Below are 24,007 nucleotides of genomic sequence, written 5' to 3'. Positions count from 1 at the left end.
TAGTTCTCCCTGTAGAGGTCTTTTACCTCCTTGGTTAAGTATATTCCTAGGTACTTTAATTTCTTTGTTGCTATTGTGAAGGGAATTGAGTCTTTGATTTGGTTCTCAATTGGATTGTTGTTGGCGTATAGGAATGCCTCTGATTTCTGTGTATTGATTTTGTATCCTGAGACTTTACGAAATTCATTGATCAGTTCCAGGAGTTTCTTGGTTGAATCTTTGGGGTTTTCTAGATATAATATCATATCATCAGCAAACAGTGAAAGTTTGATCTCTTCTGCCCCTATTTGGATACCTTTGATTCCATTTTCCTGTCTGATTGCTGTAGCCAGGACTTCCAGCACTATGTTGAACAGAAGTGGAGATAGTGGGCAGCCGTGTCTGCTTCCAGTTCTAAGTCGGAATGCTTTCCATTTTCCCCCTTTCAGTATGATGTTGGCTATAGGTCTGTCATATATGGCTTATAACAGTTTTAGGAATGTCCTATGTCCTATGCATATTTTAGTAAGTGTTCGTATCATGAAAGGGTGTTGAATTTTGTCAAAAGCTTTTTCTGCATCTATTGAAAGAATCATGTGGTCTTTGTTTTTGCTTCTGTTTATGTGGTGAATTGCATTTATAGATTTACGTATGTTGAACCATCCCTGCATCCCTGGGATGAAGCCCACTTGGTCGTGATGGATTCTTTTTTTGATAAGTGTCTGGATTCGGTTAGCTAAGATTTTGTTGAAAATTTTTGCATCTGTATGCATTAGGGATATTGGTCTGTAGTTTCCTTTTATTGTTGCATCCTTTCCTGGGTTTGGTATCAGAGTAATATTCGCTTCATAAAAGGTGTCGGGGAGGTTTCCATTCTTCTCGATGTTGTGGAATAGTTTCTGCAGGATAGGTACTAGTTCTTCTTTGTAAATGTGGTAAAATTCGGGTGTGAAACCATCTGGACCGGGACTTTTCTTTTTAGGGAGATTTTTAATTGCTGTTTCTATTTCAGCTGTTGAGATTGGTCTGTTCAGGGAATCTATTTCTTCCTGGTTGAGCCTAGGGAGGCTGTATGTTTCTAGAAATTTGTCCATTTCCTCCACATTTTCCAGTTTGCGTGCATAAATATTTTTATAGTATTCATAAATTATATCTTGCATCTCTTTGGGATCAGTTGTGCTATCTCCTTTTTTGTTCCTGATGGAGCTTATTAGAGATTTCTCTTTTCTGCTTTTCGTTAGCTTAGCTAATGGTGTGTCAATTTTGTTTATTTTTTCAAAGAACCAACTTTTTGCTTTATTAATCTCCTGAATAGCTTCCCTGTTTTCAATTTCATTTAGTTCTGAGTTGGTCTTGTTGATTTCACTTCTTCTGCTGGGTTTGGGGTTGGTCTGTCCTTCTTATTCCAGCTCTTTGAGTCGTTTTGTTAGATTGTCTATTTGTGATCTTTTTGTCTTTTGGTTATAGGCATTTATGCAGATAAACTTTCCTCTTAGAACTGCCTTAGCTGTGTCCCAGAGGATTTGATGACTTGTCTCCCCATTGTCGTTTTCTTCATAGAATTTTTTTATTTCCATCTTGATTTCTTCATTTATTAAGTAATCATTTAGTAGGAGGTTGTTTAATTTCCACGTTTTTGTGTAGAAATGTGAGTTTGTGTTAGGGTTGATTTCTACTTTTATTCCACTGTGATCTGAGAAGGCACATGGTATGATATCTATTTTTTTAAATTTCTTGAGATTTACTTTGTGTGCTAGGATATGGTCAATCTTAGAGAATGTCCCGTGAGCTGATGAGAAGAACGTATATTCAGTGGATTTTGGGTAGAATGTCCTGTAGATGTCAGTCAGACCCAGTTGTTCCAAGGTTTTGTTTAAGTTCATTATTTCTTTATTAATTTTCTGTTTGGAGGACCTGTCTCGTGCCGTCAGTGGGGTGTTGAAATCTCCGGTGATTATGGAGTTGCTATTAATCCATTTGCTTAGCTCCAGTAAGGTTTGCTTTATGAAACTGGGTGCACCTAAGTTGGGTGCATATATATTTAAAATTGTTATCTCTTCTTGTTGAAGTGTGCCCTTCACCATTATATAATGACCCTCTTTGTCTTTCACTACTTTTGTTGGTTTAAAAACTAAATCGTCTGAAATTAGAACTGCCACGCCAGCCTTCTTTTGGCTTCCACTTGCCTGGAATACTGATCTCCAACCTTTTACTTTTAGTCTATATGCATCCTTGCAGGTTAGATGTGTTTCCTGAAGATAGCATATACTTGGCCTGCATTTTCTTATCCATTCAGCCAGCCTATGTCTCTTGAGTGGAGAGTTTAAGCCATTCACATTTATTGAGAGAACTGATAGGTAAGGTAGATTACTGTTCATTCTGTTGGGTTGGATGTTGTTGCTTTGATTTCTCTCTTGAGCCATTGTATTATCTGGCCTTTAATCTTTGGGTTTTGGTTGTTTTTATATTCGCGAGTTTTTATTATGGTGTTCTGTGCGTAGCACTGTTTTGAGTACTCGTTGTGAGGCTGGTCTCGTCTTGGTGAATTCTCTGAGACTTTGGTTGTCTGAGAATGTCTTTATTTCTCCTTCACATACGAAGCTTAGTTTTGCAGGGAATAAGATTCTAGGCTGGGCATTGTTTTGTTTCAGAAGAGTGAGAAGGGGGCCCCAGTCTCTCCTTGCTTGTAAAGTCTCAGTAGAGAAGTCTGGTGTTATTCGAATTGGCTTTCCCTTGTATGTCACTTGCTTCTTTTGTCTTACAGCTCTTAGAAGGGCCTCTTTAGTTGATATTTTGGTCAGTCTGATGACTGCATGTCGTGACGTCTTCCTGTTTGCATTGAATCTCCCCGGGGTCCTCTGAGCTTCTTGAACTTGTATATCGAGATTTTGAGCAAGGCCTGGGAAATTTTCCTCTATTATATCTTCAAATAGCTTGTCCAACCCTTGAGTGTTGTCTTCTTCCCCTTCTGGTAACCCTATGACCCTCACATTAGGTTTCTTCACATAATCCCACAGCTCTTGTAGGCTTTGCTCTTTTCTCTTGTTTCTCTGCTCTATCTCTGTGACGGTTTTAGTTAGTTGGAGGGTGTTATCTTCAAGCTGTGAGATTGTTTCTTCTGTTTGATCTACCCTGTTCTTGAGACTTTCCACTGTATTTTGTAGTTCCCTGAATTGATTCTTCATTTCCAGGAGTTCGGTTAAACTTTTCCTCATTGTGTCTATTTCTTTAGTGAACTATTCTTCTAGGTCCTGGAGGCTTTTTGTGGTTTCTTTGTGTTGGTTATTGAGTTGTTGTTGCAGGTCGGTGAGTGTTCCTATGATCCACATACGAAATTCCTCTTCTGTCATTTTGGTTGCCTGATTTTGGTTGGTGTCCGTTTCTAGGGTGCTGGTGCTCCTCTTTGGGGGTGTGTTTTCCGTTTGGTTCTTCATATTTCCTGAGTTCCTTCGCTGATTTCTTCCCATGTCGATCAGTTGTTGTTTCTTTCCTTTAGGTTGTTGTTTGGGTATTCACACACCTTGTTTAGTTTCTGAGCCGTTAGGTGGTGTCTGTGGGTGAGATTCGACCACTCCCTGTATAACGAGTCAGTGGGTGCCGTGAAAAGGCTGTGCAGGATGCTGTCCCTGTCAGTAGGTGGCACTTGCTTGGAGGAACAGGCTATGCTATTGTTTTTGTGTCCTGTTATCAGCTCTTGTTCTGGGCAGAGCTGGGTTGGGTAAGCCTGTCCTCAGGCACCACCAATGCCGTTAGCAGGGGTCAAAGTTCTGTCCTCTGCTTCCAGGAAAAGCTGTCAGGGCGGGGCTGGAATGGCCCCGCTCAGCCAGAAAGTCTGCTTGTGGGGGGTGGGGCTGTCTGAGACCGGCAGTCTCGAGTGGGCCTCGCTTCTTTCCACCCTCCCCAACTCCGCAGCTACTCCTGGGCCTCTGCCAGCGGGCCAGACCACACGCCACCAGGCCTCCCCGGATTGTGATGCCGGCGGGGAGGTTCCCTGCGCAGAGACGCCACCTGGGCTGGGTGTACGGCCTCCTTTTGGGAGGAGGGTTGCCCTCTAGGACGCTGATCTGCCCCTGAAGGCACACACACCTCAGTAGGCTGTTCACATATATCCCTTCTGTGCCCCAGGCAATGCTAGACCTGGGTGCACGGGATCTGGTCTGTAGGTCCAACCTCTGGGTCCCAGAGTTTAAACTGTATCCCCACCAGGGAGAGGAGTTCCGGTCCCAATTCACCCACAGGGAGCCCAAGCTGGGTCTATGTCTCTCAGCCTCTGAGTCTGCACCATTCTCCTGGGAACACCGGGCCAGCAGCACCTGGGAGGGCTGGCGGGTAGGGAGCTCACAGTCTGAGTTCCCCTTAGTCAACTGTAGGGTCCCAAAAGGGAAGGTCCCGTTCCCTGGAGGTGCCTCTGGCTAGGGGCTGTATTGTCTCTCTGGGCAGCCGCGGGTAGGGTCGGGGAAGGGGAGGAGGAGGCAATATGGCGCCTGCCGCGCGGCTCGGGTCTGTGCACACGGAGGTGCCCGGAGGGAGTTGGGAGCCTGGTGCCGTGTCTGCCACAGGCTCACCGCTAGCTGGCAGCGGCCGCCCTCGGGCTGGTGTCTGGAAGTCTCTCCACCCGCTGGGGAGCCCACCAGCAGTCCCATATGCAGGGGAGGGGAAAGGTGACTGATCCACCTACCCTTCCCGCTTGTCCCTGGGCCGCTCCGGTGGTCTCAGCTTACAGTTCTCCTCCGTAGCCTCGTCCCGTGGAGTCTCCCGGGGTCTCAGGTACCCCTCCTTCCGGCCATCGTCCGCTGTATGCTCATCTTCTTGTTTCTTCTTTCTAATTTCTGCTAGAATCTGTCATTTCTGCAGAGACACTCTGTCTGGCAGTGTTTCTCGTCCGCCATCTTGATCCTCACACCCCCCCTTCTCTTTTTAATGAAGCTTTCCCCGCTCTTTGACCACCTGTTAAAAGTCTGAGTAGAGACTGTCTCAGTCTATTCTATTCTCCTTCTGATCCTCGGCTATGGACTTAGTTTCAAGCTCTGTCTTGCTATTATTAACCCTTACTGTTCTCTCAATCGGTTAGACACAGACCCGACACCACCTTGCACGATTCTTCCGAACTCTGGCCACGTTAACTCACTGATCTGCTTGCTGGTTATGTCAACATCTAGATTATGCAAAAGAACCTGAGCTTATTTTATTCCTGCTGATGCAAGTGCCTGGTGGACCAAGTTTGGATTGTGGATGTATGACAATGGTATGGCATCTACGGCTGAGAAAATAACATCACACCGCTTCTGTTTATGGTGAGTTTACCGGACACAGAGAAGCCTCTGTTAGAGCTCAAGGTAAAGTCGTTAGAACTCCTCCCTCGACACTGAAAGCAGAGATGGTGCTGGGCCGTTCTTAGAAAACATGCCGAGGTGGTGCTACACTCCAACCCTGGGATCTGATTGCACAGATGGCACCCTTAAGCCTCTCACCGAAGGTCATCAATGGTCCTCACACGGACTCTTATGGTACAGACACTTGCCAAATCACCCACAAACCAGCCCTGTGCAACTTGGAGTTGCTCCCTCTCCCCTCATGAGACCAACAGACACCAAAGATGATATACAGATAGACCAAAAATCTAGATTATTTTGGCCAGAGGACAAAATCAAGCCCCATATCTGCCAAAACCAAACTACCGGTGATCTCCTATGGCAGATATCGTGCAACCTGTTCTGCTCCCATGGACTGACAGGGACACACAGAGATGCACAGATACCAATATAACGGAGGACAAGGCACAACAAACCCCAATCTGGTGGATCACAAATTTCACTCTGACCTTATTTGTGGACCACACTGGTCTTTTGATCTTGCGCGGAGACAAGGTGTATGACGGGCTCTCACCTAGATGGTCAGAAGTACACAGGCTTAGATATCTAACACCTCTGTCGTCAGGTACTCCTCCTAAATGCCAAATCACAAATGTGGGCTCCTTTATTCATAAAGTGGTGACACACAAATGTACAGGACAAGATGTTATAGAAAACCCACTTGTGTATTACAACTGTAAGTTCGTTTCGGTGCTGGGATCCATTTTCCGGGGCTGGAACTTACGAAACGGAAAGGGAAATTCTCAGTCTTTCCACAGAAATAGAACAAGAGTTCGGCATTATTGTGCAAGCATTGAGAACACCTCAGTAAGAAGTTAACAGTTTAGCCTCTCTGGTACTTCAAATTCTCCGAGTTCTGGATACCCTGACAGCCAGTGTGCAAGGAGGCGCTTGTGCAATCTTTGGCGAGGAGTGCTGCTTCTATGTAAATTGTTGGGGACAAATTGAGTCTAATCTGCTCTTTAGGAAGGCCAAGGTAAACACTCTTCGTCATATAAATGAGGCTGAACCGTTCAATTGGACTGGCCTATTCCTAGGGATAGGAGATTGGTTTAATGGGATATGGGGAAATGTTCTTGTATTTATTTGTTCTTTACTGCTGGCCCATTCGCGCTGTAATCTGTGTTCTCCTCTCCCTTTGCAAATCCCTCACCAATCAGGTCCTAACCCAATTCTTCTCTCCATAATACCAACTAGCTTTTCATGTTTGAAACTGTTAGGGAAGTTTCAGACTGGGGAAATAAAGGAGTTAAAAATATGCAACTCCAAAATCTGCCAAATTGGTATATCGATTATTCACGCTGGAAGCTCTTCAGAAACTGTGATTGCAGAGGGAGCGATCTGACCTGCCCTTCCTTACATGTTGCAAGCCATAAAAACGCCTTCTTTGGGACAGATGCCTTCTCTGCAGCAGGATGAGAAGATAACCCTATCGGCAGAGACTTGAAATTGTTGCTGCAATAGTCCTGTACAGATATACTTACTGAAGTAACCCTTACCTCCCACTACCTTTATAACTCCCACCCCCAACAGATCTCCTAGTGATCTCCCTGGGATTTACTGCCCCTGTCCCAGATCCCTCAGTCCTGGCATTTCTTCACAAAGGCATCATTTTTTTGTCTAAAAATTACAAAAGCTTTCTCCTTGGCCCCATTAATTTGGGTCTTTACATTCTTGTGAGAAACCCCATGTCCATGTAAAACTTAAGTAAGACATGTATGCTTTTCTCTCGTTAATCTATCTCGTGGCAATTTGGTTCCTAAACCCAGCTGAACATCACATTTAAGAACCAACCTGAGTAGAGGTGATCTCTAGCCTCCGCTACAGGTACAAATGACGTGGGCCATAAAGCCTGTCACACCCTCAGTCTTTGGCCCTGTGAGGGTATCCATGCTGGGAAAAGATGCAGCGTGGAATCTGTGGCCAGCTCCAGAGGGAGAATCACAATGTGGGCCGTTGGTGTTTCGAAGCAAGGCCCTGCCATCTGCCTGTGGATGTGTAACTGTAGCTTTTGGTGTGTAACTGGGCCCTGGGAAAAATGAGATTTTTGACCATGTGGCTCCAAATGATCACATGCCCTGTATGGTCCAGTATGAGCCAGGTTCTGTTAGAACCTCAAGTCAGAGGAGTCTGGCAGCAATGAACAGTAAGCAAGATAAAAATGGGACATCGCATAACAAGCTCATAGCAGAGGAGAAGGCATGTGTAAGCTCTGTGAGCAGTTACCATATCATTCACCATTGTTTTGCTGTGCACCTCACTCAGCCTGCATACATGACCCCAAGGGGATTTGTTTAGCCAGCTGAAGGAAGAATGTAATGTCCGAATTTGGTTTATGGATGGGTAGTATGTGGGTTCTAACCCCAAATGGAAGATGGCTGTGTAACATTGCTCTGGAGAGGTAACTGTATAAAAAGAGTGCAAAGGAAAAACCGTTTGTCTCGGCCAGAGTTATGACCAGTACACTTGGTCATCTTCCTTATGTGGAAGGAGAGTGGACCTTATCTTATGAGACCGCTGATGAAATACCACCTGATGTGTCCAGTGGCCTTACTGACCGGTCTGGGGCCTGGGATAAAAAGGACTGGAGAGTCGAAAAGAAGGTCTACGGTAGAGATCTGTAGCGTCACATATGGGGTAGTGAGAAAGCATGAAGATTTTTGTAGCGTGAAGATTTTGCTTGGTTCTTGTAGCACCAAGAACCATCCGCCCTGGGAGAGGCCCTGAACAACCAAGGGGGAAAGTTATTTGTCCAGTCAACATTAGACAGACTTTGCCATTGACCACCCTGGAACAGCATGAGTCCCATAGACCTGCAAGCTATGGCTGACATCAGGCCACATCAGACATCTTGTATCCAAGGACCAGCAGGTGGGGCGTCATCATTTGGGGGGAGGGGGTGGTAGATCCTGGAATCGCAAGGGGTGGTAACATTGCTGATCCTCAGTAGAGGCATGGAGAATCATATGGGTAAACTAGGGAACTGACTTAGGAGCCACGTGGAACTACCCTAACGCAATGGTAACTGAATGGGTGCGTACAGCAAAGTTGACCTGAGGTCTCAGACCCCTGTGAAATGAAGGTGCAAAAGACTTAAGACAAACGTGACAGCAAGTGCTCTGGGTCCCTGCTTCCTTCTACATTTATCCCTTTATATTTTTCCTTTCTTTCTTTTTTGTGTTTACTATATACCTCCCACATTCCATGACTATCCAAAAAACATCCCAAGGTTTGTAAAAACAGTTCTCAGAAGTACCATTTTGTTGGTTATTGGACTCCAATCAAGGGGCAGGAAAACAGGAACAAACGCATCCACAAGTTTTGATCAAGGTGAAAACCGCTGCTACGGTTGAAATGACAAGGACACTTATTCAAATCCTTCCTAGCTTGTAAAAACCCTGATCCTGGTTCGCTTGTGATGTCACCTAGCCTTCAGGTAGTCCCCTGATATGCCTCAACTGAATAAAGCCTTTAAAGCCTTCTTGAGTCACTTCAATATCTCTGTGTGTGTGTGTGTGTGTGTGTGTGTGTGTGTGTGTGTGTGTGCACGCATACACATATACATTTGATAGTTTTGTGTTGTTACTTGGGATAGTTTTGGACAAACCCCCAACACTGCCCAGTTGTGGGTCAAAGACAGCATGTATCAAAAAATCCTGATTTCCTGGAGTGGAGAGGTGAGTCCTGTTCCTGTTCTATGATTTGTTTTCCTCATAGCAAGGAGTTTGCAGGCCTTGATTCTTTTGTAGGCCAACTTTTTGTGAGAGTGAAGTCAGAATTTTCCTTTTGTCTTTTGCAATTCTTTGGATGAGTGCAGGATTTAGGCGATTTTCCTAAGATAGGGCAAGGCTCTCTCAGACGTCTCTTACTATGCAAACTCCTGTTCAACCTAAACCCCTGGCCAGATCTGTGCTGGGTATATCATCGGCACAAAGTTTGTAAATCCATTAAAGTCATCAGTGGCATGATTCCAGAAAGTATAATTTTGAACAGCAGTGGCCTCTGGGTAACTTGGGACATGTCAAACTTGTGCATTTTTGTGGCATCTTAGAAAAGAAGGATAATGGAATACCTGACACGCCAGGGATAGATTACTCCCGTTGGCATGAAGAAATCAAGAAAAGAAACCTTTTGAACAGACTCTAGCCTTTTTGAGGCCTCTTTTCAACAACCTCAATGTTCTTCCCTTCCCAAAGACCTTCCCCTTCCTGTCTGTTATAACCCCGGCCTTGTCTCATCTGCCTTCTATCCGGATCCCTGTCTTCTTTTGGGGCCCCTTGCTCCTCCTCCACTCTCCAGCTAGCACTTACCGTTTGACCTGGAATACCACCTCCCTTTGACACACGGATGTTCTAAAAATAGGAGGGAAACGTCTTAAAGGTGACTCTGAAGTTTTCTGCCCTTATGTTGACTGAGTTAATGCCATCAAGGTTACACGGGTGTGATGAGCCTGTCTCAAATCTCTGGCACCAACTAGGGGCCGCTTTTAATGAACACTCATATTAGGCCTTAATGCTGACATGAACACCTCTTTGTTTAGGGCCTTTAACCTGAATTATCAGATGCTATTCAGAAATAATCAAGTTGTCTGTCACACCAGACCTCTTCTCCAGTTGAAACACACAGTTCAGTACTTTCAACATAGCAACATGAACACAGCGAAAACCACACACATTCGAACTGATGGAACTACAGATGAAACAGCTTGGGGAAAACAAAACTGCTTCACAAATACAAAACAGACCAGAAAGGATATGAGCAGATATTGGACAGGAGGAAAAAAGAGAGACAGAGAAAAACAGGCCACGAGGCCGTACAGTTATAATACTTTGACAAATGGTCTGCTCAAACAGTAACAAAATGACTCTCCTTGTTGGACGACACACTGTACTTTCAATAATTGCCTTTGGGTCACAGATATAGAACCCGGTTTAGTAAATGGTCATCCAGCCTGGTTGTTAGTAGGCAGTGGTGCCAGGTGCAAATGCACCTACTGATGTTTGACAAGGACACAGTAACAGGGGATCAAACCCATCCCTGGAGGAAGACCCGGGCGACTTTTCCAGTTAAGCCAACTGGACAAAACATGGGGGCCAACAGAGCTATACAAAAGATGGACAAACTACAATGTCTTAGGCAGCAACCCTATTGATTCTCTAGTTCTACATCCTTCCTCTCTCCTTTGCTGGCTACCTGCATTCAGATTTGACATTTTCAGAAAGAGATTTGCTATTTGCATACCGAGATTTGATCTCAGACCCGAGTTGTTTAAACAGAAGGAATGTAATCATTCCTGGGTATCGGATCCTGTTCTAGTGCACTGTTTCTGAAGTGATTCTTCCCGATTCCCTTTAGCTAAAATTTTATGTCTGTACATACATCAGGTTTCAGCTTCATCCTAGGATTTATAGGCAGGCTGTACTTAGGCACTTCCTGAGATTTAAAAAATGAGATCCTATGACTTCGACAAGCAGAGACGTTAAGAAGTGATGTATCAGTGAAGAATGACTCCTTAGGTCCTGACTTAAAAATAAAGATAACATGCCAAAGACATTACATGTGGAATACCCCAGGTACAGCGCGACACAAGAATAATAATGAGAATGATAGCAGATAGCACATACTAAGTGCCTAAATTGTCCCGGGCCTTTCTTAAGTGCTTTCTTTTAATTGCCACAAAAGCCTTGGGAAAGTACATTTCATCTCCGACGGTAAAATGTGCACCTTGAAACTCTGGACTATTAAGACTGTGCGGATGATCTCACAGTCAGCAGGTGGCCTGACCACTGCTGAGATTCAAGGCACCTGTGACGCAAAAGATCTTTAATCTTCCTGTTGCACCTCTGCCAAAATTACTTTCTATGCTTATTTGTTTAGCACTAACAATGATATGGACAAATAACAGAAATCTCGTACATAACCAATCAGAAAAAGACCTTAAGAGTGTTAAAAACAAGCACATACAACTGCACACAAGACTTGCTACAGGGGTATCTAGAAAATATTAGACACCAAATGGTAAATAAGTACAGGTCCTCTTGTTAGTGTCTAAGGGTTTATGCCCTCATCTACGGGAGTATTAAGGACACGAGCAGACACAAATTGCAAAGTGATTTTATTGCCAGATGACGTCAGAATTGCCAAAAGATTCTGTTGTTGTCAGAGTGATTATTGATCATTTCTCACAATAAGTGCCAATGTGAGTTTCCCCTCTGCATGGGCTTTCATTATTATTTCTTGGCAGACTTGGTAGCTTTAGGTGCTTCAGTAGCTTCCACTGTTACCTCTTCTACAGATCGCGTTGCTTGTGTAAGGCAACCGATGATAAGTATAAACAGAAAAAGACTGAAACGAATCAAGACAAAAATTAGCGCATGGTTTATATTCACACGTATGCTGGCTCGAAAACCAGCTTCAGTATTAGGTGGAGGGCCACTATCTAAACTGCCACCTACTCCTCTCACTTCACAAGTTGGTGGTTTCCAACCACGAATACAGTGACAATGTTTTTTGTTGTTGCACACTCCTCTGAAATTGCATGTCTTCACATCACAGTCAAAATTCATGTCCTGATAAAACGTACAATTCTGTTGTACACAGTAGCTTCCTGGGCCACATGTTGCACCATCCACTACAAGTCCCATTTCTGGCAATTCTGTTCCAAAGTGTGCATCATATCCAGAGCATTCTTCTTCTTGAGCATCGTGCATTATTATTCTATGAAAGGTAGTGTGTTCACCTCCACCCGGAAGAGTTTTGACACCTCTACAGTGCAGCATTCCACAAAAAACGTCCTTTTCTTCACACCTCACAGTTCTACCTCCCCCTCGTACTAACCTAACCCCACAGTTTCCAAATCGGTCACCCATGATATTCAATTTTTGATAGCATACTGGTTTACTATCTTTTACTTCAAAGCCAAAAAGGGCTTGACACTGCAAGTCACGGTCACTGCAGTTTCCGCTCACACAAACAGCTACTGCTGAACATGGAGTTCCATCCTGAATGTAGACGTCAGGTGGACACGTCTCGTTTTGCCCAGTACAGTATTCCGGTAGATCACAAATACCAAGTGTTTCCCTGCAAATCATTCCAGAAGGAGCATGTTTACACCTCTGGCAACAAGCTCCTGTGTTACATTGACTGCCGCCTCTGAGGACACAATTGGTTTCGCAACACCTATCATTAACACAGTCTTTAAATGAGCCACAATCACACTCTTCTTGCGCATTTTTGATCTTGTCTCCACAGCGGGGTGCTACATAAGGAAAATTTTTATACGGAGTAGGGTTTGGCCAACCTAAACAAGCATCCCATTCATGTACTCTTCGATGAATACGATAGAAAGTACAATTACTCATTAGATCTCTAAGACCGGCAGGATTTCTCATGAGACAGTGGCTTCTTCGAAAACAAACACAATACTCCGCATCATGTGCTACACCCATGTGATGACATATTGAATGTGCTGCAACTGTTGCAGCAAAAAATATGTGAACCCTTGTTACAAATACATACACTGCTCCCCAGTTGGGATTGCATATTGAATCCCTGTTGGTATAATAGTGGGCTCCTTTAACTGCATGTCCTGTTAAAAGAAGTGAAGTATCATGTGAAGCTACCCGAAAAATTCCTTTAGATTTCCACAAACCAAAATCAGATACAGACTCGTGGATATTAGGGAATTTATCAAGGGGTACTGGATCCTCATCCCTCCATATGCACATAACACGTATGAAGACATTCATATCAACTTGTTTGAAAATGGTATGTAGTATGCTGTTGATAATCAGTACATTCTCTATCATGAATGTCATATTCTTACCCATCTTTGAAGATAATGAACTAGTAATTGTGTAGTGAATTTTTATATGTTTCTTATGACGCCTCCACAAATAAACGGGGCCTGCTCTAGGAATTTCAGCAAGTTTTACCTTTTCAAATGCTTCATCCACCTGTTCGTCGTCAATGTTACACTTTTGAGCCTCTCCTGGTCTTTCTTCTGACACAAGCAAAGATACCAGGTGTTCAAATTTGGAAGAAGCCTCCAGAGGTTTGATTTCGTAAGTGGAGTCATCCACCTGTATCATGCCACGCAGACCTCCATAGCAAGTGTCCAGTGTGGCCATGGACCCCGGAACTCCTTCCAGGTAGCTGTAGTAGTAACAGTCTCGGGGAACAAAGGGATAGTCCTCCTGCATGGCCCCTTGGTCATTATTAGTAATAATAGGAAAATGTCTGGGCAGCAAGGCCTTCTTCAGCTTCATGTGGATCACATGCCTTCTGCCCTGGAAGCGTATGCTGTAGGAGAGCTGGTCTGGCGTCTCAACTCCACCCCTCCTAGGGGGCACTTTCCTGGGGATCACAATTTCAGAGGAAGCGAAGCGCCATACTGGTGGATCATGGGAGCAGCAGACAGGGGATAGAAATGCCCAGAGCACCAGTAACCAGAGAGTACCCGTCAGGGGGACCTGGAGCCAGGCAGGCCCCATGAGTAAGAGCGCCTTTGCCCAGAAAAATGCAGTCAAGTGGGAGGTAGGCAAGACTACCCCCAAAACATCAACCTTCTCACCAGGGCACCCATGAAGAAAGCAGAGTGAGGTTGCAGGCTTGGGGCTTCCTGACAGCTGAATGGGCAGGGTTAGACTATTACATAACAATGGTGTGCTCATCAGGGGAGGCTGTGCTCAGTGAGCTGAGGACCCAGGCCTGGGGACCTAGGGAAGAAGGGGACAAAATAGAAGGAATTAAGAAAACTGTTGTAGAATTGGGCTTAAAAGTTCATGTTCTCTAAGGGGAGTCGTAAATGGGGGAAGAACAAATGGCATTGGTGCAAACCAGGGGTAGCTAATCACTTATTTCTTAATCCTAAATGAGGAAACGATTCAACATGAAATTAAAAGAGGGAATTGTAAACAAATGGTAAGGAGAGGGAAGCTCAATTCCTTAAAGGAATTCTGAGGGTAGAAGTGCACTTTATAGAAACTAGATGGAGTTGGGTGTGATTGATGGATTATAAGAGTAAAGTGATGTCAAGAATAGAAAAATTAGGATGTGTAATAATAGTTTATTATCGAGTTAAACTTTTGCTTACCTTATGGTCAAGCAATTCCAGTCCTAGGAACTTAGTCACAGTCCACAGTCGTGCCAATGAATGTTCATAGCAGCATTATTGATAAGTTTATTCCACAACCTAGAAACCGAGAACTAATCCTCAATAGCTTAATGGGTAAACAAATTTATATTCGTTCAGTGGAAAAATTCTCAATAATAATATGAACAAAATACTAAAACATGCAAGAACATGGATGAATTTCACAGAAATTGTGAGACAAAGATACCAGACCCAATGAGGTAAAGTATAATTTACTTTGTATGAAGTTCTCGAATATTCCAACGGAATCTGAGGTAATGGAAATATAATCAGCAGTTTCACTTACGCCAGTTGACTTACATGAGGCAGTTCGATTAACTTTTTCCTCTAGAATTCTAATAGTTTCATACCTTAGGTTTAAGTCTGTTATCCAGCGTGAGTTGATTTTTGTGAGAGGTGAAAGGTGTGGGTCCTGTTTTAGCCTTCTACAGGTGGCTATCCAGTTTTCCCAGCACCATTTATTGAAAAGGGATTCTTTTCCCCAGCGTAGGTTTTCGTCTGCTTTGTCAAAGATTAGATTGCTATATGAGGATGGTTTTATATCAGGATTCTCACATCTGTTCCACTGGTCAATATTCCTATTTTTGTGCCAATACCATATTGATTTAATTACTAGAGCTTTCTAGTATAGCTTGATATCTGGCCTTTTAATGCCTCCCATTTTGTTTTTGTTGCCTAGAATTGCTCTTGATATTCGGGGTCTTCTTTGGTTCCATACGAAGCGTAAAATTATTTTTTCTATATCTGTGAAGAATGCTGATGGGATTTTAATAGGTACTGCATTGAATCTGTAGGTCAGTTTGGGCAGTATAGACATTTTGATGATGTTGAGTCTGCCGATCCACGAGCATGGTATGGATTTCCATCTGTTTACATCCTGTGCTATTTCCTTCCTCAGTGTTTCATAGTTCTCCCTGTAGAGGTCTTTTACCTCCTTGGTTAAGTATATTCCTAGGTACTTTAATTTCTTTGTTGCTATTGTGAAGGGAATTGAGTCTTTGATTTGGTTCTCAATTGGATTGTTGTTGGCGTATAAGAATGCCTCTGATTTCTGTGTATTGATTTTGTATCCTGAGACTTTACGAAATTCATTGATCAGTTCCAGGAGTTTCTTGGTTGAATCTTTGGGGTTTTCTAGATATAATATCATATCATCAGCAAACAGTGAAAATTTGATCTCATCTGCCCCTATTTGGATACCTTTAATTCCATTTTCCTGTCTGATTGCTGTAGCCAGGACTTTCAGCACTATGTTGAACAGAAGTGGAGATAGTGGGCAGCCTTGTCTGGTTCCAGTTCTAAGTGGGAATGCTTTCCATTTTTCCCCATTCAGTATGATGTTGGCTATGGGTCTGTCATATATGGCTTATATCAGTTTTAGGTATGTCCTATGTCCTATGCATATTTAAGTAAGTGTTCGTATCATGAAAGGGTGTTGAATTTTCTCAAAAGCCTTTTCTGCAACTATTGAAAGAATCATGTGGTCTTTGTTTTTGCTTCTGTTTATGTGGTGAATTGCATTTATAGATTTACGTTTGTTGAACCATCCCTGCATCCCTGGGATGAAGCCCACTTGGTCGTGATGGATTATTTTTTTGATAAGTGTCTGGATTCGGTTAGCTAATATTTTGTTGAAAATTTTTGCATCTGTATCAATTAGGGATATTGGTCTGTAGTTTCCTTTTATTGTTGCATCCTTTCCTGGGTTTGGTATCAGAGTAATATTCGCTTCATAAAAGGTGTTGGGGAGGTTTCCATTCTTCTCGATGTTGCGGAATAGTTTCTGCAGGATAGGTACTAGTTCTTCTTTGTAAGTGTGGTAAAATTCGGGTGTGAAGCCATCTGGACCGGGACTTTTCTTTTTAGGGAGATTTTTAATTGCTGTTTCTATTTCAGCTGTTGAGATTGGTCTGTTCAGGGAATCTATTTCTTCCTGGTTGAGCCTAGGGAGGCTGTATGTTTCCAGAAATTTGTCCATTTCCTCCACATTTTCCAGTTTGCGTGCATAAATATTTTTGTAGTATTCATAAATTATATCTTGTATCTCTTTGGGATCAGCTGTGCTATCTCCTTTTGTGTTCCTGATGGAGCTTCTTAGAGATTTCTCTTTTCTGCTTTTCGTTAGCTTAGCCAATGGTGTGTCAATTTTGTTTATTTTTTCAAAGAACCAACTTTTTGCTTTATTAATCTCCTGAATAGCTTCCCTGTTTTCAATTTCGTTTACTTCTGATTTGATCTTGTTGATTTCACTTCTTCTGCTGGGTTTGGGGTTGGTCTGTCCTTCTTTTTCCAGCTCTTTGAGTCGTTTCGTTAGATTGTCTATTTGTGATCTTTTTGTCTTTTGGTTATAGGCATTTATGCAGATAAACTTTCCTCTCAGAACTGCCTTAGCTGTGTCCCAGAGGATTTGATGACTTGTCTCTCCATTGTCGTTTTCTTCATAGAATTTTTTTATTTCCATCTTGATTTCTTCATTTATGAAGTAATCATTTAGTAGGAGGTTGTTTAATTTCCACGTTTTTGTGTAGAAATGTGAGTTTGTGTTAGGGTTGATTTCTACTTTTATTCCACTGTGATCTGAGAAGGTACATGGTATGATATCTATTTTTTTAAATTTCTTGAGATTTACTTTGTGTGCTAGGATATGGTCAATCTTAGAGAATGCCCCGTGAGCTGATGAGAAGAACGTATATTCAGTGGATTTTGGGTAGAATGTCCTGTAGATGTCAGTCAGACCCAGTTGTTCCAAGGTTTTGTTTAAGTTCATTATTTCTTTATTAATTTTCTGTTTGGAGGACCTGTCTCGTGCCGTCAGTGGGGTGTTGAAATCTCCGGTGATTATGGAGTTGCTATTAATCCATTTGCTTAGCTCCAGTAAGGTTTGCTTTATGAAACTGGGTGCACCTAAGTTGGGTGCATATATACTTAAAATTGTTATCTCTTCTTGTTGAAGTGTGCCCTTCACCATTATATAATGACCCTCTTTGTCTTTCACTACTTTTGTTGGTTTAAAAACTAAATCATCTGAAATTAGAACTTCCACGCCAGCCTTCTTTTGGCTTCCACTTGCCTGGAATACTGATCTCCAACCTTTTACTTTTAGTCTATATGCATCCTTGCAGGTTAGATGTGTTTCCTGAAGATAGCACATACTTGGCCTGCATTTTCTTATCCATTCAGCCAGCCTATGTCTCTTGAGTGGAGAGTTTAAGCCATTCACATTTATTGAGAGAACTGATAGGTAAGGTAGATTACTGTTCATTCTGTTGGGTTGGATGTTGTTGCTTTGATTTCTCTCTTGAGCCATTGTATTATCTGGCCTTTAATCTTTGGGTTTTGGTTGTTTTTATATTCACGAGTTTTTATTATGGTGTTCTGTGCGTAGCACTGTTTTGAGTACTCGTTGTGAGGCTGGTCTCGTCTTGGTGAATTCTCTGAGACTTTGGTTGTCTGAGAATGTCTTTATTTCTCCTTCACATACGAAGCTTAGTTTTGCAGGGAATAAGATTCTAGGCTGGGCATTGTTTTGTTTCAGAAGAGTGAGAAGGGGGCCCCAGTCTCTCCTTGCTTGTAAAGTCTCAGTAGAGAAGTCTGGTGTTATTCGAATTGGCTTTCCCTTGTATGTCACTTGCTTCTTTCGTCTTACAGCTCTTAGAAGGGCCTCTTTAGTTGATATTTTGGTCAGTCTGATGACTGCATGTCGTGACGTCTTCCTGTTTGCATTGAATCTCCCCGGGGTCCTCTGAGCTTCTTGAACTTGTATATCGAGATTTTGAGCAAGGCCTGGGAAATTTTCCTCTATTATATCTTCAAATAGCTTGTCCAACCCTTGAGTGTTGTCTTCTTCCCCTTCTGGTAACCCTATGACCCTCACATTAGGTTTCTTCACATAATCCCACAGCTCTTGTAGGCTTTGCTCTTTTCTCTTGTTTCTCTGCTCTATCTCTGTGACGGTTTTAGTTAGTTGGAGGGTGTTATCTTCAAGCTGTGAGATTGTTTCTTCTGTTTGATCTACCCTGTTCTTGAGACTTTCCACTGTATTTTGTAGTTCCCTGAATTGATTCTTCATTTCCAGGAGTTCGGTTAAACTTTTCCTCATTGTGTCTATTTCTTTAGTGAACTATTCTTCTAGGTCCTGGAGGCTTTTTGTGGTTTCTTTGTGTTGGTTATTGAGTTGTTGTTGCAGGTCGGTGAGTGTTCTTATGATCCACATACGAAATTCCTCTTCTGTCATTTTGGTTGCCTGATTTTGGTTGGTGTCCGTTTCTAGGGTGCTGGTGCTCCTCTTTGGGGGTGTGTTTTCCGTTTGGTTCTTCATATTTCCTGAGTTCCTTCGCTGATTTCTTCCCATGTCGATCAGTTGTTGTTTCTTTCCTTTAGGTTGTTGTTTGGGTATTCACACGCCTTGTTTAGTTTCTGAGCCGTTAGGTGGTGTCTGTGGGTGAGATTCGACCACTCCCTGTATAACGAGTCAGTGGGTGCCGTGAAAAGGCTGTGCAGGATGCTGTCCCTGTCAGTAGGTGGCGCTTGCTTGGAGGAACAGGCTATGCTATTGTTTTTGTGTCCTGTTATCAGCTCTTGTTCTGGGCAGAGCTGGGTTGGGTAAGCCTGTCCTCAGGCACCACCAATGCCGTTAGCAGGGGTCAAAGTTCTGTCCTCTGCTTCCAGGAAAAGCTGTCAGGGCGGGGCTGGAATGGCCCCGCTCAGCCAGAAAGTCTGCTTGTGGGGGGTGGGGCTGTCTGAGACCGGCAGTCTCGAGTGGGCCTCGCTTCTTTCCACCCTCCCCAACTCCGCAGCTACTCCTGGGCCTCTGCCAGCGGGCCAGACCACACGCCACCAGGCCTCCCCGGATTGTGATGCCGGCGGGGAGGTTCCCTGCGCAGAGACGCCACCTGGGCTGGGTGTACGGCCTCCTTTTGGGAGGAGGGTTGCCCTCTAGGACGCTGATCTGCCCCTGAAGGCACACACACCTCAGTAGGCTGTTCACATATATCCCTTCTGTGCCCCAGGCAATGCTAGACCTGGGTGCACGGGATCTGGTCTGTAGGTCCGACCTCTGGGTCCCAGAGTTTAAACTGTATCCCCACCAGGGAGAGGAGTTCCGGTCCCAATTCACCCACAGGGAGCCCAAGCTGGGTCTATGTCTCTCAGCCTCTGAGTCTGCACCATTCTCCTGGGAACACCGGGCCAGCAGCACCTGGGAGGGCTGGCGGGTAGGGAGCTCACAGTCTGAGTTCCCCTTAGTCAACTGTAGGGTCCCAAAAGGGAAGGTCCCGTTCCCTGGAGGTGCCTCTGGCTAGGGGCTGTATTGTGTCTCTGGGCAGCCGCGGGTAGGGTCGGGGAAGGGGAGGAGGAGGCAATATGGTGCCTGCCGCGCGGCTCGGGTCTGTGCACACGGAGGTGCCCGGAGGGAGTTGGGAGCCTGGTGCCGTGTCCGCCACAGGCTCACCGCTAGCTGGCAGCGGCCGCCCTCAGGCTGGTGTCCGGAAGTCTCTCCACCCGCTGGGGAGCCCACCAGCAGTCCCATATGCAGGGGAGGGGAAAGGTGACTGATCCACCTACCCTTCCCGCTTGTCCCTGGGCCGCTCCGGCGGTCTCAGCTTCCAGTTCTCCTCCGTAGCCTCGTCCCGTGGAGTCTCCCGGGGTCTCAGGTACCCCTCCTTCCGGCCATCGTCCGCTGTATGCTCATCTTCTTGCTTCTTTTTTCTAATTTCTGCTAGAATCTGTCATTTCTGCAGAGACACTCTGTCTGGCAGTGTTTCTCGTCCGCCATCTTGATCCTCACACCCCCCCTTCTCTTTTTAATGAAGCTTTCCCCGCTCTTTGACCACCTGTTAAAAGTCTGAGTAGAGACTGTCTCAGTCTATTCTATTCTCCTTCTGATCCTCGGCTATGGACTTAGTTTCAAGCTCTGTCTTGCTATTATTAACCCTTACTGTTCTCTCAATCGGTTAGACACAGACCCGACACCACCTTGCACGATTCTTCCGAACTCTGGCCACGTTAACTCACTGATCTGCTTGCTGGTTATGTCAACATCTAGATTATGCAAAAGAACCTGAGCTTATTTTATTCCTGCTGATGCAAGTGCCTGGTGGACCAAGTTTGGATTGTGGATGTATGACAATGGTATGGCATCTACGGCTGAGAAAATAACATCACACCGCTTCTGTTTATGGTGAGTTTACCGGACACAGAGAAGCCTCTGTTAGAGCTCAAGGTAAAGTCGTTAGAACTCCTCCCTCGACACTGAAAGCAGAGATGGTGCTGGGCCGTTCTTAGAAAACATGCCGAGGTGGTGCTACACTCCAACCCTGGGATCTGATTGCACAGATGGCACCCTTAAGCCTCTCACCGAAGGTCATCAATGGTCCTCACACGGACTCTTATGGTACAGACACTTGCCAAATCACCCACAAACCAGCCCTGTGCAACTTGGAGTTGCTCCCTCTCCCCTCATGAGACCAACAGACACCAAAGATGATATACAGATAGACCAAAAATCTAGATTATTTTGGCCAGAGGACAAAATCAAGCCCCATATCTGCCAAAACCAAACTACCGGTGATCTCCTATGGCAGATATCGTGCAACCTGTTCTGCTCCCATGGACTGACAGGGACACACAGAGATGCACAGATACCAATATAACGGAGGACAAGGCACAACAAACCCCAATCTGGTGGATCACAAATTTCACTCTGACCTTGTTTGTGGACCACACTGGTCTTTTGATCTTGCGCGGAGACAAGGTGTATGACGGGCTCTCACCTAGATGGTCAGAAGTACACAGGCTTAGATATCTAACACCTCTGTCGTCAGGTACTCCTCCTAAATGCCAAATCACAAATGTGGGCTCCTTTATTCATAAAGTGGTGACACACAAATGTACAGGACAAGATGTTATAGAAAACCCACTTGTGTATTACAACTGTAAGTTCGTTTCGGTGCTGGGATCCATTTTCCGGGGCTGGAACTTACGAAACGGAAAGGGAAATTCTCAGTCTTTCCACAGAAATAGAACAAGAGTTCGGCATTATTGTGCAAGCATTGAGAACACCTCAGTAAGAAGTTAACAGTTTAGCCTCTCTGGTACTTCAAATTCTCCGAGTTCTGGATACCCTGACAGCCAGTGTGCAAGGAGGCGCTTGTGCAATCTTCGGCGAGGAGTGCTGCTTCTATGTAAATTGTTGGGGACAAATTGAGTCTAATCTGCTCTTTAGGAAGGCCAAGGTAAACACTCTTCGTCATATAAATGAGGCTGAACCGTTCAATTGGACTGGCCTATTCCTAGGGATAGGAGATTGGTTTAATGGGATATGGGGAAATGTTCTTGTATTTATTTGTTCTTTACTGCTGGCCCATTCGCGCTGTAATCTGTGTTCTCCTCTCCCTTTGCAAATCCCTCACCAATCAGGTCCTAACCCAATTCTTCTCTCCATAATACCAACTAGCTTTTCATGTTTGAAACTGTTAGGGAAGTTTCAGACTGGGGAAATAAAGGAGTTAAAAATATGCAACTCCAAAATCTGCCAAATTGGTATATCGATTATTCACGCTGGAAGCTCTTCAGAAAGTGTGATTGCAGAGGGAGCGATCTGACCTGCCCTTCCTTACATGTTGCAAGCCATAAAAACGCCTTCTTTGGGACAGATGCCTTCTCTGCAGCAGGATGAGAAGATAACCCTATCGGCAGAGACTTGAAATTGTTGCTGCAATAGTCCTGTACAGATATACTTACTGAAGTAACCCTTACCTCCCACTACCTTTATAACTCCCACCCCCAACAGATCTCCTAGTGATCTCCCTGGGATTTACTGCCCCTGTCCCAGATCCCTCAGTCCTGGCATTTCTTCACAAAGGCATCATTTTTTTTGTCTAAAAATTACAAAAGCTTTCTGCCTTGGCCCCATTAATTTGGGTCTTTACATTCTTGTGAGAAACCCCATGTCCATGTAAAACTTAAGTAAGACATGTATGCTTTTCTCTCGTTAATCTATCTCGTGGCAATTTGGTTCCTAAACCCAGCTGAACATCACATTTAAGAACCAACCTGAGTAGAGGTGATCTCTAGCCTCCGCTACAGGTACAAATGACGTGGGCCATAAAGCCTGTCACACCCTCAGTCTTTGGCCCTGTGAGGGTATCCATGCTGGGAAAAGATGCAGCGTGGAATCTGTGGCCAGCTCCAGAGGGAGAATCACAATGTGGGCCGTTGGTGTTTCGAAGCAAGGCCCTGCCATCTGCCTGTGGATGTGTAACTGTAGCTTTTGGTGTGTAACTGGGCCCTGGGAAAAATGAGATTTTTGACCATGTGGCTCCAAATGATCACATGCCCTGTATGGTCCAGTATGAGCCAGGTTCTGTTAGAACCTCAAGTCAGAGGAGTCTGGCAGCAATGAACAGTAAGCAAGATAAAAATGGGACATCGCACAACAAGCTCATAGCAGAGGAGAAGGCATGTGTAAGCTCTGTGAGCAGTTACCATATCATTCACCATTGTTTTGCTGTGCACCTCACTCAGCCTGCATACATGACCCCAAGGGGATTTGTTTAGCCAGCTGAAGGAAGAATGTAATGTCCGAATTTGGTTTATGGATGGGTAGTATGTGGGTTCTAACCCCAAATGGAAGATGGCTGTGTAACATTGCTCTGGAGAGGTAACTGTATAAAAAGAGTGCAAAGGAAAAACCGTTTGTCTCGGCCAGAGTTATGACCAGTACACTTGGTCATCTTCCTTATGTGGAAGGAGAGTGGACCTTATCTTATGAGACCGCTGATGAAATACCACCTGATGTGTCCAGTGGCCTTACTGACCGGTCTGGGGCCTGGGATAAAAAGGACTGGAGAGTCGAAAAGAAGGTCTACGGTAGAGATCTGTAGCGTCACATATGGGGTAGTGAGAAAGCATGAAGATTTTTGTAGCGTGAAGATTTTGCTTGGTTCTTGTAGCACCAAGAACCATCCGCCCTGGGAGAGGCCCTGAACAACCAAGGGGGAAAGTTATTTGTCCAGTCAACATTAGACAGACTTTGCCATTGACCACCCTGGAACAGCATGAGTCCCATAGACCTGCAAGCTATGGCTGACATCAGGCCACATCAGACATCTTGTATCCAAGGACCAGCAGGTGGGGCGTCATCATTTGGGGGGAGGGGGTGGTAGATCCTGGAATCGCAAGGGGTGGTAACATTGCTGATCCTCAGTAGAGGCATGGAGAATCATATGGGTAAACTAGGGAACTGACTTAGGAGCCACGTGGAACTACCCTAACGCAATGGTAACTGAATGGGTGCGTACAGCAAAGTTGACCTGAGGTCTCAGACCCCTGTGAAATGAAGGTGCAAAAGACTTAAGACAAACGTGACAGCAAGTGCTCTGGGTCCCTGCTTCCTTCTACATTTATCCCTTTATATTTTTCCTTTCTTTCTTTTTTGTGTTTACTATATACCTCCCACGTTCCATGACTATCCAAAAAACATCCCAAGGTTTGTAAAAACAGT

At 44.4% G+C, this 24,007-nt stretch overlaps 1 protein-coding gene across 1 annotated transcript; it reads right to left on the bottom strand.

The window, feature by feature from the left end:
• Positions 1-11,628: 11,628 nt before the first annotated feature.
• On the bottom strand, positions 11,629-14,054 carry LOC142861059 (disintegrin and metalloproteinase domain-containing protein 20-like). The gene is made up of 3 exons (XM_076003904.1): positions 13,286-14,054; positions 12,870-12,939; positions 11,629-11,696 (listed from the first exon to the last, which is right to left on the bottom strand). Exons 1-3 carry the CDS (start codon positions 14,021-14,023, stop codon positions 11,641-11,643), a joined length of 864 nt encoding a protein of 287 aa, XP_075860019.1. The 5' UTR covers positions 14,024-14,054; the 3' UTR covers positions 11,629-11,640.
• Between the last annotated feature and the right edge of the window lie 9,953 nt (positions 14,055-24,007).

Source organism: Microcebus murinus, chromosome 6 (assembly GCF_040939455.1).
Source record: "Microcebus murinus isolate Inina chromosome 6, M.murinus_Inina_mat1.0, whole genome shotgun sequence".
Taxonomy (NCBI): Eukaryota; Metazoa; Chordata; class Mammalia; order Primates; family Cheirogaleidae; genus Microcebus; species Microcebus murinus.
This window is presented reverse-complemented; position numbering and strand designations above follow the sequence as displayed.

Coding starts and splice junctions, on each gene's coding strand:
- LOC142861059 (XM_076003904.1), bottom strand. CDS start 14,023: ATGAGCACACCATTGTTATGTAATAGTCTAACCCTGCCCATTCAGCTG. Junction 12,940..13,285: donor TGGATGAAGCATTTGAAAAG/GTAAAACTTGCT, acceptor TTCTTTTAACAG/GACATGCAGTTAAAGGAGCC. Junction 11,697..12,869: donor AATCCCAACTGGGGAGCAGT/GTATGTATTTGT, acceptor GATTCGTTTCAG/TCTTTTTCTGTTTATACTTA.